We start from the raw sequence: 14,260 nt of genomic DNA, 5'->3' as shown, positions 1-14,260 counted from the left end.
CAAAAGAGCCCATCTACCCGCGAAGCGTACTGACCTGCCCTTCGCCTCAGCTCCTCAGGGAGGCAAGAAATCGAGGTAGCGAAGTCGAGGTTACTTAGTGCAGTAACCAGCTCCGTTCTCATCAGTACACCACTACCCTCGAGGCACTCTCCTGCCCTACTTCGCAGCAAGTTACGGAGGAATCGGAAAGAAGCACAGCACACAGCTGCTATAAGTTTTATTTACACTGGAACTGTTACTAGTGGTCTTAAAGGAAGGTTTGATCCTTCTATTTACAGTTATATACAGATTTATAGTTGAAAAGTAAGAAAACTGTACAAGATAACACAAAAATATAAGACAAATTGGATCCAATTGAAGTAGTGAATACATAAGTTAAGAAAAATCTGACATTTACATTTCAAATTGTAATGTTATGAGGAGCGTATATGTAGTTTTTTAACCAGATAGCAACGTAAGTTACACCACACTAAATCTTTACCCCAATTATGTAGCTTTTAAACACCAGACAAGTGGAAGATTCCTGCATTTAAAAACACATAATGGTAATTTTGACTTGATTTCCACAGAGGGACCAGTTACAAAAACCCACATGTAAGGAATTTATTTACATTAAATATTAGCAAAAATGGACCAAGAGAGCGCAAGTGTTCCTCACCTGCAGTGCTATCCATTTTAAATTTCCATCCTCTACAATCACAAGTTGTTGTACAACATCTTTGAGAACAGGAAATGTTTGAAAATAGCTGCTGTGACACATAAAATATGACCTTATATCTCACAGTTAAAAGATGTTAAAGAATTAAGTATCACTAAACCAGATGCTTTTTGGATTTCAGTATTGCACGCTAATAAAAGATAGTTTCAAAACCAATTCTGTGTCTGCATTATTCCTAAGTGTTAAAAGTGGCTGCTCCTTTGACAACACAAAGTCTGCAGATAACTTTGTCAGTTTCTAGTGTTCACCATTGCATACAAGTATTTGTCAACTGGAAATGGCTCAACAAAATAAAACTTGTGGTGGCAAAACCCTTTCACAGAATACCCACTCCATTTTTAATAAGCTACACAACCAATACACCAAAACAAATGCTTAACACCACTCGCTTTGAAAGCTGTACATTCTGAAAATAGCAGCCCTGATCTTACTGCTGTTTTAAAATTCAGATGATTTTTGCTCTAACAGGTTTGGGCACAATATTTCCACAGTTCCTGAGTTAATTACATTTGCCCAGACTGAAGAATGAAGCTGCAACTTAAAAAAAAAGAAAAAAGAAAAAGAACAAAAAACACGAGTAAATAAGACAATACCCCTTCTCAAATTTTAACCATCTTGCACATAAACATACCCAACAACCTTATTTGGTCCTCAACACTTTCAAATGGTTAATTTTGGAGGTAATATTTGTACCAAAGCATTTGGTTTGGATAGCAGTTTTGGGGCCTTAAGATTTAGCATTTCCCTCATCCCCCCCCAAAAAGTGCCTTTGTGGTATTTGTAAAAAAAGTTATGCCTCAAAATTTTTTTTAAAGTACCAACAGAAGTTATTACAAATGCTTATTGCATTGAGCTGATTCTTTTAAAGTATTAAATATTAACTCCCCCGCTTCTCAGTTTCATAGGTTTTAGTATTCTGTGTGAAAACAAATCTTCCCACAACAAAAGCTAATACTGGCAAAAGGGTGAAGATTTCATCAGTTCATTACTCCACTGAGAGCTGTGTCATTTTCCCATCTCATTTTCACATATTCTATAGCGCTTTTCCACATAGAAGTGATGTGAAAACTCCTTTGTCATCAAGTGGTTTTCCACATTTTCAACTGACCTCAACATTACAACGATTAGCTTTTCAGTGCTGGGCTATGGTTCTTGTCCCCTTCTTTGTTGTCCTTCATCAGTGAGGCAAACACCTGGAAAATTATTTAATGAATATTAACAAAAGCCAGTCTTTTAAAAAAGATCAATATTAACCCCCACAATATTAGCATGGAGATTAATTTCTAGAATGAGACCCTAGAAAGGAAGTGCCCATTGCTCAGAAAGCAGACATGCAACATAAAGTAGTCATTAAGTGCCCCATATACTCAAGTGCTGACATGTCTGTTTTGACATGTATATCCCAGAAACTCACCTGTGCCCATTTTTTGTTACTATTCTGCATCTGAATAGCTGCAATACAACTAAAAAGCTTTTCTGATGTAATGTCTTCTGGAAGTTTTGTTAGAAACTGTGCTATATGAATAAAGTCCATCTGCAGGAGAATATCTTCATATAACCGAAGGATTCCTAATCCTGTCCTAAACAAAAATTCTTCTCCATCTCTACAGAAAACATCCCAGACACGACAGGCCAGATCAAGTGGTAATGACTTGCTGTAGAGTGTAAAAATCCTACAATTGAGAAAAAAAGCCACAATTATAACTTTCATCTATTTCAGAAAGAGGAAAATACAACCTCCTTTAAATCTCAGTTACATTAGCTGAGAGCGAGCACGTGACAAGTTATCTCATATGTTCTTATTTTTTCCATATTTCAAAGATCCCCAAGTCTCCAGTTTTTTATGTCAGAACTCCTACACTGAAAAGCATCTCTTTTTACGCTACAGGAAATCCTCTGTTTGAAAGCCACCTCCTTTAGGAAGCTCTGGCTAGAGAAGTTACAAACATCTTTACACTCAAACAGGGTATAATATACTACTAAGAATTTTAGCAACAAAGATCATAACTGTGTAACTTAACACTTCCCATTATTTAATCCATACAGTTTAATAGCTCTGTTCATTGTTTGTTTTCTAAACTGAATCTAAAGCCACAAATAATCTCAATAGAAGGCTACATCCCACTAATTTACTAATGAGAATTCAATAACTACATTTTTGTGATACATTCTGAATTTCTAGTCATGTTAAAAATTGCCAAAATCTGAAGATAGTCACTCTTCTATTCTTACTGGGAAGAGTCCAATTGCATGTCTTTTTGCAAAGTTTATTTTTAAAAAACATTCATTATACACAGGCAGAGAGTTCAGTCTGCTGTTATGTACCATATTGTAGAACCTCTTCCATAAAATTGTAGTGGTTCCTTTGATACAAAGCACAGTGTTCTCTGTTTCCCCATTATTCCTATGGGGAAGTGGTTCAGGCACCTCAGAACACTCCTTGCCACACACTACCATAACCTCTTCTACTGTCTCTTTATAAAAGGAGCTCACTCTCTCTCAAGGCCATCTTTGGAACATGTGCAGGAATAACAATCTTCATTTCTCACAGGTAACTGGAAGCAGAATATTCTAGTACTTTGTACAGCAGCACTATTTCGGCAACATATATATATATATACCTCTTGATCTGCCTAAACTCTCAGGACTGCAGCACACTCTTGACTCAATGCTGCTACTGTATAACCTGCGCCTGCTGAGACTTACTGATAAGCTATGTTAACTGATAAGCTGCACGTTATAGCCAAAGTTCAGATGATGTGACATTTTTCTATTACTTAATTCTACCCAATTCAATTTACTCTATTATAAAGTTCTAACCCCTATAATAATCCTGTATAAAGCACATCCTTATCCACACACACTTATAAATAGACATTCCGTATTTGGCAGCACTACACACACCTCGAGGATGCTTGCATTACTGCCTTCCATTACAGGCACATAATGTAGTTTGGTACTCTCTGCTTTAGAACATTCATTACTTCAAAATGTTCACTGTATTTTCAAGTTTATCCCTTCCCAAACCAGGTCCTAAATTTCACCCTCCTTCTGCTTTAAAGTCTATATTCCTATAGTCATACTTTCTTCAGTCACTGATTATGCTCATTTCATCAAGTCACTTACAATCAGTCATAAGACAAGTATGGTGTAGTAGCCTCCTCTCCCCTACTTATGTTACACACAGCTGACTCTTACCTGCAGCGACTAGAAAGTGAGACACATAGGAGTCCTGTGTGTCTCGTTTTCTGTCTGAATAGATGTCACTCCTAATCCCAGTTCATAAAGTTTGAATCCTGCCAGAGGAACTGTGGTTGCACAAAACAGTTCACAACAATTTCACAATACCTAGAAAGCCGAGGTACACAAACACCTACTAAATGCTTTTTTTTATGCTGTATTTCTATGGCTGAAAAACCTATAGCAAAATGAAAAGTGTTACAACAGTTCTGAGGTTAGGTTTGCTATGTTCTCTGAACTCACCAGTCTATCAAATATATGTCTGGAGTAAGACTGTATGATTTGAAATGAAGAAACAATTTGGGAAGATTTTCTTCAAAGAATACTTCAAAGGCTGCAAAGTATTTCAGCATCTGTAGAGATAGTAAAGCACCTCATAAGCAGTCACCAAAAGAAAGTTTAGTTGTAGAATAACACAAACCCCACCAAAAATTGAGGATGTCAACATAGCATGATGTGACTTCTTAGGATAAGTACAACGACGAAGTGTTTCGAGAGGAAAAATCAAAACTGTAGAATGTGTTCTATAGATTAGTATCTGATATTCTCAATTTTGTAACCACAGGTTAGAGTTCTCCATTATTCAATAGGACAAAAAGAAGTCATCAATAAATCAAATGCTTCAAGTCAAAAGAATGTTATGGTTCAAAACCAGAAAACTCTGTGCGTACCATGCTGTGATCCACACGGAAAAAGGCCAGCTGGCATGGCTTGTTTAGAAGGTTAGCAAAGGCAATGAAAGCATCTGCCTCTTCCAGATTGAGAATGAGCACAGCAGCAATGAAGGACATCCCTTGTACCTTCAAGTGGGAAAAGCATCGGGCAAATATAGGTGAGTAGGTTCAGTACATCTTATCTTTGGAAATGCAAATATTTACAGTCTGCAACATACCAAATACCATTGCGTAACATTTCCAGATGAACAGAAACAACACTGACAAATAATTTTTATGCATGCAGTCAATTTGATTTCAGCAAGAAATAGAGAGTTTCTTCAGATGCCGGTTTTAGGTGCTTGATGGAAGTTCTGGGAGGTCTCGTGATCACAAGTCCTCGGGACTTGGAATGCAAGAAAGTTAAAACCACACAGGCTGGACGCAGAGCTCAAAAGAGACAAAACTTGGCCTTAAGCTCATTGTTAAGCTATGGAAAAAGCAGACATGAAGAAAAACCTCACATATGGGACAGTTTAGACCCAGACAGATATGTTGGAATTGAGACAAAATTCTGTTTCAGAACAGTCAATACATATCTTACCACTTGCCAAACAGTATTTGTTCACATACGTAAAATTACTTTTAAGTGGTTAGCTACAATGCAAGTTTATATTTTTCCATGATACTCTCTCAAAAACACTTTAGCCTGCAATAAAAGTGAAGAGCATTATTCTTGTAGTTGTTAACTGATGATCTGAATACTCATTATACCAAAAATAATTTTACCAATTTCAACTGCAATGATGATTACTTGGCTGTTTCTAGGCATTTATGCTCCCTGTTCCTCATTTTAAAAAAGTGCACTCAGTATTTTAACCAACTAGGGAGAAGAGTATGGATACGCATCAGAAACAGTCCAGCAGCTTTCCATTTCTGTGGGATAGATGGGTGTGGAAATAAGACTACATTAAATTTACTGCCATATTAACATTAAAATAAAATTTAAAAAAATCTGTGATCAGAAATATCCAGGCTAGCTGTGCTGCTAAATGAAAAAAACAGAAAACCTATCCATGAAAAATTACTTATTTGCCTTTTAAAACTCCACCCTGGGAACAAGCAGTCTCAGAACCTGCAGAGTTTGTAATCTCACTTAAAGAGTATGGGAGAGTCTCCAAAAATGAGGTCACAGATGACAGAATTCAGGGCTAAGAACATTTGAACATGAAAAACCCAACTAGATATCGTTGCAATCCCAAGCATATCTGATTTAAAGAGGAAAACACACCCTGTGCTAAATAATGCTTTGGTGCATGGATCAGACTCAAAACTCTTCAAGTTCTTTTTAGCCCAGAAGCAATTAGAGCTCGTGAAAGGTGTTCCTAGCTACCCCCAGGAACAAAGAAAAAGAAGGAAAAAAAAAAGCATCTGTTTGTTATTCAACTGCTTCTGTAAGCCAGCACCATTCAGAGAGATATTAGGGTTAGTTGGTTGGTTTGTGTCTTTTTGGCAGTTTTTTATGGTTTCTGTTTTGCTTTAAACAGAGTAATGTTTGCTGCAAACAATCTTATCTTCACTGAACTCTGAAGGAATGATTAATCTTTGACAACAAGAACCAATGAGTTTCTGGATTTTAGGATGTGCAGTAATGAAGCTGAGAGTATCACTATGGAAATGGCAGCAGTGGGAGCAACACTAGGACAGAGCAGGCTAAATCCTCACTGGAAGTCTGGTAGCTTTTTTTTTTTTGGTAGATATTCTGGGACTGTCATAACTGTAATGCCTTGTGAACACATCTGTTTAAAAATTTCCTTGCAAGCCAGATAGTATACTCATCCTTGACATTCAGTACATTTCCAGCTATTTAATTATCTCTAAGAATTACCATCATTGTAACTGCTATGAAATGATTAAGTGCCAAATTCAAATTACTTTTTTTTTTTAAGTGCTAGTAGCATAAGGTTTAGATAACCTACTTATTAAATACTCTTTAATACATGACATCTTAAGCTTATTTGCCATGTTATAAACATTTTACAGCAAATACTTACATATCCCACATCCGGTCTGTAACATGTGTATGCTCCTAAAACACTATGCAGGAGATCATGATAAGGACCACCCTAATACAAGGTGAGAGAGGAGGGGGAAAAGAAAACAAAAGGTTTTTTCAGATCACTTTATAAATACACGAAGGTAACAAGCCAGTATTTTAAGATGCAAGCACACCAGTGAATTATTGCTTTATTCACATCTAAAATAATACCAGTTCTTACTCTAAGCATTACCATGTATGCTTTTAAGATGTTAAAGGAAAAGTAAACAGACCAATAATCCTATGAAATAATTAAGTGGAAATCAGTACATAATGGAAAATGAGGATATCTGGTACACATCCAGGGTTGGTTTTTCCCTTTTCAGAGACAGTGAATGTTTTAATTCTTAGTAACACAAGTTACTGTATTACAATAGTGCATGCTATTTTATATACATGTGTGTGCATACATTATATCTATATAAAAATCATAAAGCCTGAAAATGTGTACTAAAACACATCAAGATTTCTGTAGAAGCAGTGAGAATAATCTCATTTTTGTATGTAATTTCATAAACATTAATAGGAACCACATGCAATTATAGTCCATCATTAAGTGTCCCTACTTCATTCTCACAAAAAATAAAATAAAATAAAAGAGATGACCATTTGCTGTTCTATGTAGAAAAGAACTAGTTTTGTTATTTTATACAAACAACTTCTAGAAACCATTCCATATTTAGCCAGCTAAGTTTCTTTTCTTGTTTAACCATTCAAAAGTTTAAAATTGTCATAACTAAAAGTTACAGAAATCTCACCTTCTGGAAAATATACAGAGATGGAAATGTGCGTGATATATCCAACTTAATTAGCTCCAGACTGGCCTCACGATCAGCAACAGATGCACCTGCATCTGCAAGCAAAACCAACACTTATTAAAACTGATAAATTCTACAGACTTCAGAATAAAACTGCCATAGCCACATAGAGACTTTTAGGATTTAAGGAAAAAAAGTTATGTAGTTCTAATTCTTGGAGTGTGCTTCTACAGTGCTATACTTCAAGAGCTAAAACTGTCCACAGGTACCTACCACCCAGTGGGATGGGGCGGGGGGAGGGGGGAAATCGGGAGAAGTAAAACTCGTGGGTTGAGATAATAACAGTTTAATAGGACAGAAAAGAAGCAGCTAATAATGATAATGATAACACTAATAAAATGACAGCAGTAATAATAAAAGGATTGGAATGTACAAATGATGCGCAGTGCAATTGCTCACCACCCGCCGATCGATGTCCAGTTAATCCCAAAGTCCCCACTCCCCCCAGTTTCTATACTGGATGTGACGTCCCATGGTATGGAATACACCGTTGGCCACTTTGGGTCAGCTGCCCTGGCTCTGTCCCCTCCCAACTTCTTGTGCCCCTCCAGCTTTCTCACTGGCTGCACATGAGAAGCTGAAAAATCCTTGACTTTAGTCTAAACACTACTGAGCAACAACTGAAAACATCGGTGTTATCAACATTCTTCTCATACTGAACTCAAAACATAGCACTGTACCAGCTACTAGGAAGACAAATAACTCTATCCCAGCTGAAACCAGGGCACTGGTCTATGCCAGCAACTCCAAAAAGTGAGGGAAACTATCAGTAATTACTACCTGTCTACTCATTCTTTTTCAAGTCATACACCTTTACAACATTCAGACTTAAAACCAACAGGTTACCTTTCACTTCTGTATAATACTCTATCCAGGCCCAGGCCCTGCATTCACTAGAATTTGAACTTTGCGCAGCCCAGTCCTCAGAATCCTGTTTGGTTTTTTTCTTATATTCTACTGTGACTTCAGTTACTGAATCTGTTTTGAGAGCACAGAATGAGAGTACTGCTCTTGATTTAAACGTGATCCAGCGAGATCTCACTTTTCAAATTTTTCATTCCTTATCAGCTCATTTGGTGGCTCATTTCAACCAGCAGCATTAAAATATACTATGTACAGTAGAGGGGAAAAAAAAAGATTAATTACATCATTATCACTTCCCTGAAGTTTCCACAATTGACCACACAGTTATGATCTGCAGAAGTTACATTACACCTGAGCTCTCGTTAGCTCTCATTTGACTTTTTTTTTTTTTTTTTTTGCATCCTTAGGACTGGCATTCTTCAAAAAGCAGGAAAGGCACCATTCACTCAAGAACCTCTAGAAGAAATTAGCTGGCCCTTGAGTGATCTGTGTCCTATCCTCTACACAGGGACATGATGCAAATACTAGCAATAGCGAGGAGAAAGATACATGTGGCACTTGGGGAAAAGGCTCTTTCAGAGGGCTTTAACCAACCAAGAGCCCTCTGGGAAGTAGAAGATCACAGAATTTGATGAACAGGGTAAACAGAACCTGCTCTGCTGAAGCCTGGAAAGCAGCATTTCCTTCCAGTCCTACAACCATGATAGTTGCATTCAGGAGTGAGTGGGACTGCTGCAGGCTGTGTTAGGTGGTATTTGGGAGAAAGAAGGCAATTATTATTACAGAGAAAGAACATACACAATCTAAAATAAAAAGTTCAAGAACTGCTGCTTAATCCTTCCTTTCTCTTTCAAAAGACACAGGCGTTATATGGCATCATTTGGGATCATTTCATTTCAGACAGTATCCACTTAGAGTGATTCCCAAGGAAGATGAGAATCTATGATGTAGAGCACAAGAAACTCTGGATTTATACAAGAAATTCAGTCCTGTGAACTCCAAAAGAGGAGTGGCTGGCAGCATATTGAACAGATCTGACAGATAACATCTTTTGATGAATGTCTTGTCTTCAAGACACAAGAAGATACTTTTCATGCTTTAATCTTTATCTGCCAAAATAAAGTGTTAAAGATATTTGAACAGGAAAAACCCTCACAACTACTTAAATACGTTAAATGAGGCTAAAATAATTGATCTTCCAGACTTTGTTACCAAAAATTAGTAATAAACACAGGGGGTTGGCTTGCTTTTCGACCAGAGACGAAAATCCTATTACTCTAAGTTTTCTCTTATTACTACATTTCCCAGAACATGACACAATCAAAACAGACCCTTCCCCCTTTCATCCCCATCCAGAACTACTATCTTTCCAAAATAAACGAGTTACCTAAGCTTTCCCCCATGCTCAGCCCACACCCCCACAACAGAAGAACAAACAAACCACCACCCTACAAACCAAGGGGCATTGCAAGTGACTGTAAATATGCTTTTCCTTGGAAAAAGGAAAAGTACACACAGAATTTTTTACAAACAGTTTGTCTCAAGACAAGCTTCAGATGAGTCACAGAGGTAGCCTAAGGAAGACCCAAATAATTTCCAGTCAAAGTAGCCAGTTAGTCAGGACTGGTTATAGCAAGTGCAAACAAAAAAATCACTTGCATTACAATGCCATTTTCTTTGCCCAAAAAGAGACCAACTCAAAAATAAATAGTTATTTCACAGCAGCTGGTATTGACAGGATATACCCACTATTAAAAACATCATCGATGCTATTTTTAACAGAAAGAATACCCACAGGAGACAGCAACATGCCAGTGATAAAACTCTATTATACATCCAAGTGTGCTAACATCCTCACTTATAGATTTGGGAGGAAAGGGCACCTGGGCAGCCAAGGAAACCCAAGTGGGACCTGAAATGTGTAATGTTACACATTCTTCACCTCTTAGTTCCACAATCAAAAAATAGAGAATAATTTTTTTCTTTCCCAAAAGTGTGGAAGGGATACCAACGTAAGAACCATCTAAGCAGAGCTAAGCAATAGCATATACTGTAATTTAGTTTCCCCATTTCTTCTTTTCATATTTCATGTAAAATTTTCATGAGAGCTTACTCCTGGTATTTCAGGAATTCAAAAGGAAAATACATTCATTTGAAAGTGAACTAGCACATGCAATATTTCAATGCATCTTTTATTGATATAGTAAATACCGTTAAGCCTCTCGCTCACCGACTTGTTATAAGAAAGCAAACATTTAAGTAGGGAATGACTTGGAGCACTTTCAACAAGTATTCATAATACTGCAATTGCAGCTGAACTTGTGAGACTTCCTGGGTTTGTAAAAGTGAATAGGAGGCTGTCTAGCTTTCAGGAGATCTCACCTTCTATGTCATTCTCAGAACTTGTCTCACTGAAGCTTTTCCATCGTTCCTTAGCTCTCGACAAAAAGATTTCATAAAGTTCTGCAGGAAAGAAAAACAAAACCAACAACAAAAAAGGAAGAAATAAGTAAGAAAAGCACCCATCAAAAACAAAAGCACATTAAGTATTCTTGGCTTTGGTTTTGTTGCTTGGTTTCATCTTAGCCACTGGGGGCAGGGGGAGAAGCAATTAGATGGTTACCACTAACCACTGGAGTACTACTGTGCACAGTTTTATAGTGTGCACTGTATTATGCTGTCTTCTGTGGTGAACATGCAAATTACAAGAGGGAAATCATGTCTTAAATAATTCAGATTTTTATTTTTGTGAATAGGTTATAACATTTCCAGTTCATCAAAATCATTAGTTGTGAAATAAAGCAATCCCCCTTTCCACCCCCTTAAGAAAGCAAAGCTACAAATTCTCAATTTTAAACATAAAAATTGTTTTTTTGGGGGAAGTGCCACCTTAACTCTTATAAGACTAAAATGTTTTTGTAAGGAGGTTTTGAACCTTGTTTCCATAATTTACCAGGCTATGTCATCTAATTGTAAAAAACAGCTGTTCCTAAGGTTGCAAAATACAGTTCTTCAAAAAATAAATATACCCTGATTTATATCTTTTAAAAAAAAATTTAAATTTTTCTTTGAAAATAACCAACTTAATTTTGCATTAAAATGTGATCTGTTAAGGCATACCAGGAGTGATATTTAATTCGTTTCCCACAGCTAGACTCCAAACCTTCCCACGTACACTTGGCGGTAATCCCTGCCACCACAGCTCTCGAACTCTTCGGGTAGCACGCCTAAGATAGGAAAGCAGGGGAGGGGAAAAAATAAAAAAAAGCATATTGCACATCTTGTTTTCTACAATCATTGGGCAACTTACAAGCAAAATAACATACTACTTCCCAAATCAATATTCAAGGATCTCTGCTTATGCTAAAGCTCCATTAAAAAAACCCAAACCATTAAGCTCCCAGAAAGCACAGAGCATTTCATGTTGCTCTGTAATGACCTCTCACTGTATCATTGCAACAAAACTGACTTCTTGACAAAACAGAAAGGAAAATAAGGTATGTGGGTCCCCTGTTTCCAGAGGAGAAACAAGCCAGCAGCCTTGCCTCATTTACACGACAGAACTTTACTTACATGCCTTCCCAGTTAGGTAGTATTTCATTGACCCAAATCACCATAGCACTGGCAATACTCTCTTCTTGCTTGAAACGCTCTCTCATTATTTTTTTCCTTTTATGTGCTTCTTTAATTTCTGTTAGGCATAACACGTTAATATTTCTGTATTAGCGTATATAAATTATTAGGTAAATAATTCCGCTATCATTTAATTATTCAGATGTCTGAAAGAGATCAAGGGTAAATTACAGTTGCGCGTGAGCTAGCTGGTATTACTTCTGTTGATTGTAGGTGTATTTATCAGGAATTTTTTTAATTTATGCTGTCTAAGTTATTCAAATACACAGCAATTTAGACAAGCAAAAATCTGGCTAGAAAACTCATAGCACTCTTTCTGCAGCACACAGAATGACAAAAAGCGAGTACATCATCAGTGCTGTTTTTCCTGTAATGAATTTCATACCACGTTCTACCTAAACCTTACTTACTACTTAGACTAATCAGCAATAACTATAGATAAAACTATTATTCAAAAGTGCAATTCTACATCCATTTTAAAATTATTCAAATTGTACTGAAACTGCCACCTAGAAGGATTATGTATCTTCTTTTCTGGAAAGAGGACCTAAAGATCTGAGACAAAGCTACAATGCTGAACAAGAGAAGAGTATTCTGCCTTCTGTTAAAAAAGGATCATTTGTGGATCCCTCTTACTAAAAAGGCTAAAAGAAGCACAGAGCAGTGCTATTTTGACATCACTAAGCACCACTGTGAAATTGCAGGACATTTTGTATTTATGCATGCATTAGATACATCAATGGAGTAAACATGCCATCCCTGGTAAACCGATACGGCTGATCAGCTTCATTAAGTTTTTACCGAAGCTTTGTGTGTGTAGCAATAGTTAATTTAATGAATACTAGGGCACACGTACCAAAACACTACACATGCATGACTCTCCAAAGATGCAGTCAGAGAACATGGACCACAGATCACACCTTACAAGATGCACACCGCAAGAGGAGAGAGAAATGAGTGGTCAGATGCCTTGGATTTCTTATTACATCTTTCAGAGTAAGCTGCCACAGATCCATAGAGGCTCAACCAGTTCAGAAGCTTGTATCGCTTGACAACAGCCCAAGGAAAACATGCAGCACAGACTCTTAAAATAGCTTATTCCCTGAATACTAGGCATGAGACTACAGAAGTCCTTTCAACAACTAATCATTGATTGACACAGTACCAGATGCTACAGATATGTTTAATTTAAAAAAACAGATCTAGTGGGAGTAGGAAAGTTCACACAGGTACAGCTGGTTAGAAAAAAAAAAAACACCAAAGTTTTCATCTGTCTTCATATTGAAATTGATCTCAAATTCCTGAAAAAAAAGATCTTTAAGCAGTCAGCTTTATTATACTTTGGCTCTCAGTGGCAACTGCAGCAACACAGCTTGAAAAAAAGAGTCCAAGTACCCAGAAAGTTTCTAGCTGATCACATTACACAAGTAATCATCAAGTTTCTACTTAGAAGTTAAAGAAAACATTAAACTGAATTCTGAACCTAGTTGCATTCACTATGGTGGAGTAAGAAAACAATTTGATCATTGAGTTTTGTTTTAAACTGCATGCATATATTTACCAGAGGATAACCTAGATATTAAACAAGGTTGTTCTTTACTGTATCTACTAGCCTACAAGCCAGAAATTACTTTATTATTGCTGCACAGTTAAAAAGAATTATAGTGATTATTGGCAGTTAACATACCTCGTTTTTTTGCCTCTGCCACCATCTCATCATATTCTTGTCGGTGACGTAAAGCCTCCTCCACTGATTTGGCAGGAAGATTTCTGAAAACAAGTTGTTCCTGAATTCAATACACAAAAATGACACTCCAAACCATTTCAAAACAGGTTTGAATTTGGCTTCTCTCTAAGGTGAGCTTTGGGGTTGTCACACTACCAGTGTTTCAGTAACAGCAGTAGAGACTACCGGATGTTTACTGCTTCTGCTTATTAGTTCTTCTATAGCTTCCCCCTAAAGCAGGGTTATTAGATTTGTTGAACATCCAGAATGATGCTCAAATGAAGTTTGCATGAAGTGACAAAAGGGAAATACTGATATTCCATATAGTTATTTATTCCAATGCATTTCTGCACATGTGTATTTTAATCATTAAATATACTTGCATATTGATACTCTATTTGTTCATCTGAAATCTATGATGAACTATTTTCAATAAAATGTAAAGGTTTTTATTCATTATAGTTAGCATTTTAAAACTCCCACAAAAGACAACAGGTTTACCAATGGAAG

At 36.8% G+C, this 14,260-nt stretch overlaps 1 protein-coding gene across 4 annotated transcripts in view; it reads right to left on the bottom strand.

The window, feature by feature from the left end:
- Positions 1–193: 193 nt before the first annotated feature.
- TBC1D12 (TBC1 domain family member 12) overlaps positions 194–14,260 on the bottom strand; it is a 49,202-nt gene continuing 35,135 nt past the window's right edge. For 2 of the 4 annotated variants that reach the window (XM_069796611.1, XM_069796614.1), the window contains 10 exons: positions 13,712–13,794; positions 11,965–12,082; positions 11,512–11,618; positions 10,774–10,854; positions 7,468–7,562; positions 6,666–6,737; positions 4,630–4,758; positions 4,202–4,311; positions 2,133–2,391; positions 194–1,911 (listed from right to left, as the gene is read on the bottom strand). In XM_069796611.1, the coding sequence (XP_069652712.1) occupies positions 1,843–1,911; positions 2,133–2,391; positions 4,202–4,311; positions 4,630–4,758; positions 6,666–6,737; positions 7,468–7,562; positions 10,774–10,854; positions 11,512–11,618; positions 11,965–12,082; positions 13,712–13,794 (1,123 nt within the window). In that variant the 3' untranslated portion in view covers positions 194–1,842. The remainder of the gene's footprint in view (positions 1,912–2,132; positions 2,392–4,201; positions 4,312–4,629; positions 4,759–6,665; positions 6,738–7,467; positions 7,563–10,773; positions 10,855–11,511; positions 11,619–11,964; positions 12,083–13,711; positions 13,795–14,260) is intronic. The other 2 variants (XM_069796610.1, XM_069796613.1) reach the window with 2 other exon arrangements.

Source organism: Haliaeetus albicilla, chromosome 11 (assembly GCF_947461875.1).
Source record: "Haliaeetus albicilla chromosome 11, bHalAlb1.1, whole genome shotgun sequence".
NCBI classification, from domain to species: domain Eukaryota; kingdom Metazoa; phylum Chordata; class Aves; order Accipitriformes; family Accipitridae; genus Haliaeetus; species Haliaeetus albicilla.
The sequence above is the reverse complement of the archived record's forward strand: the minus strand, read 5'-3'. Positions and strand labels throughout refer to the sequence as shown.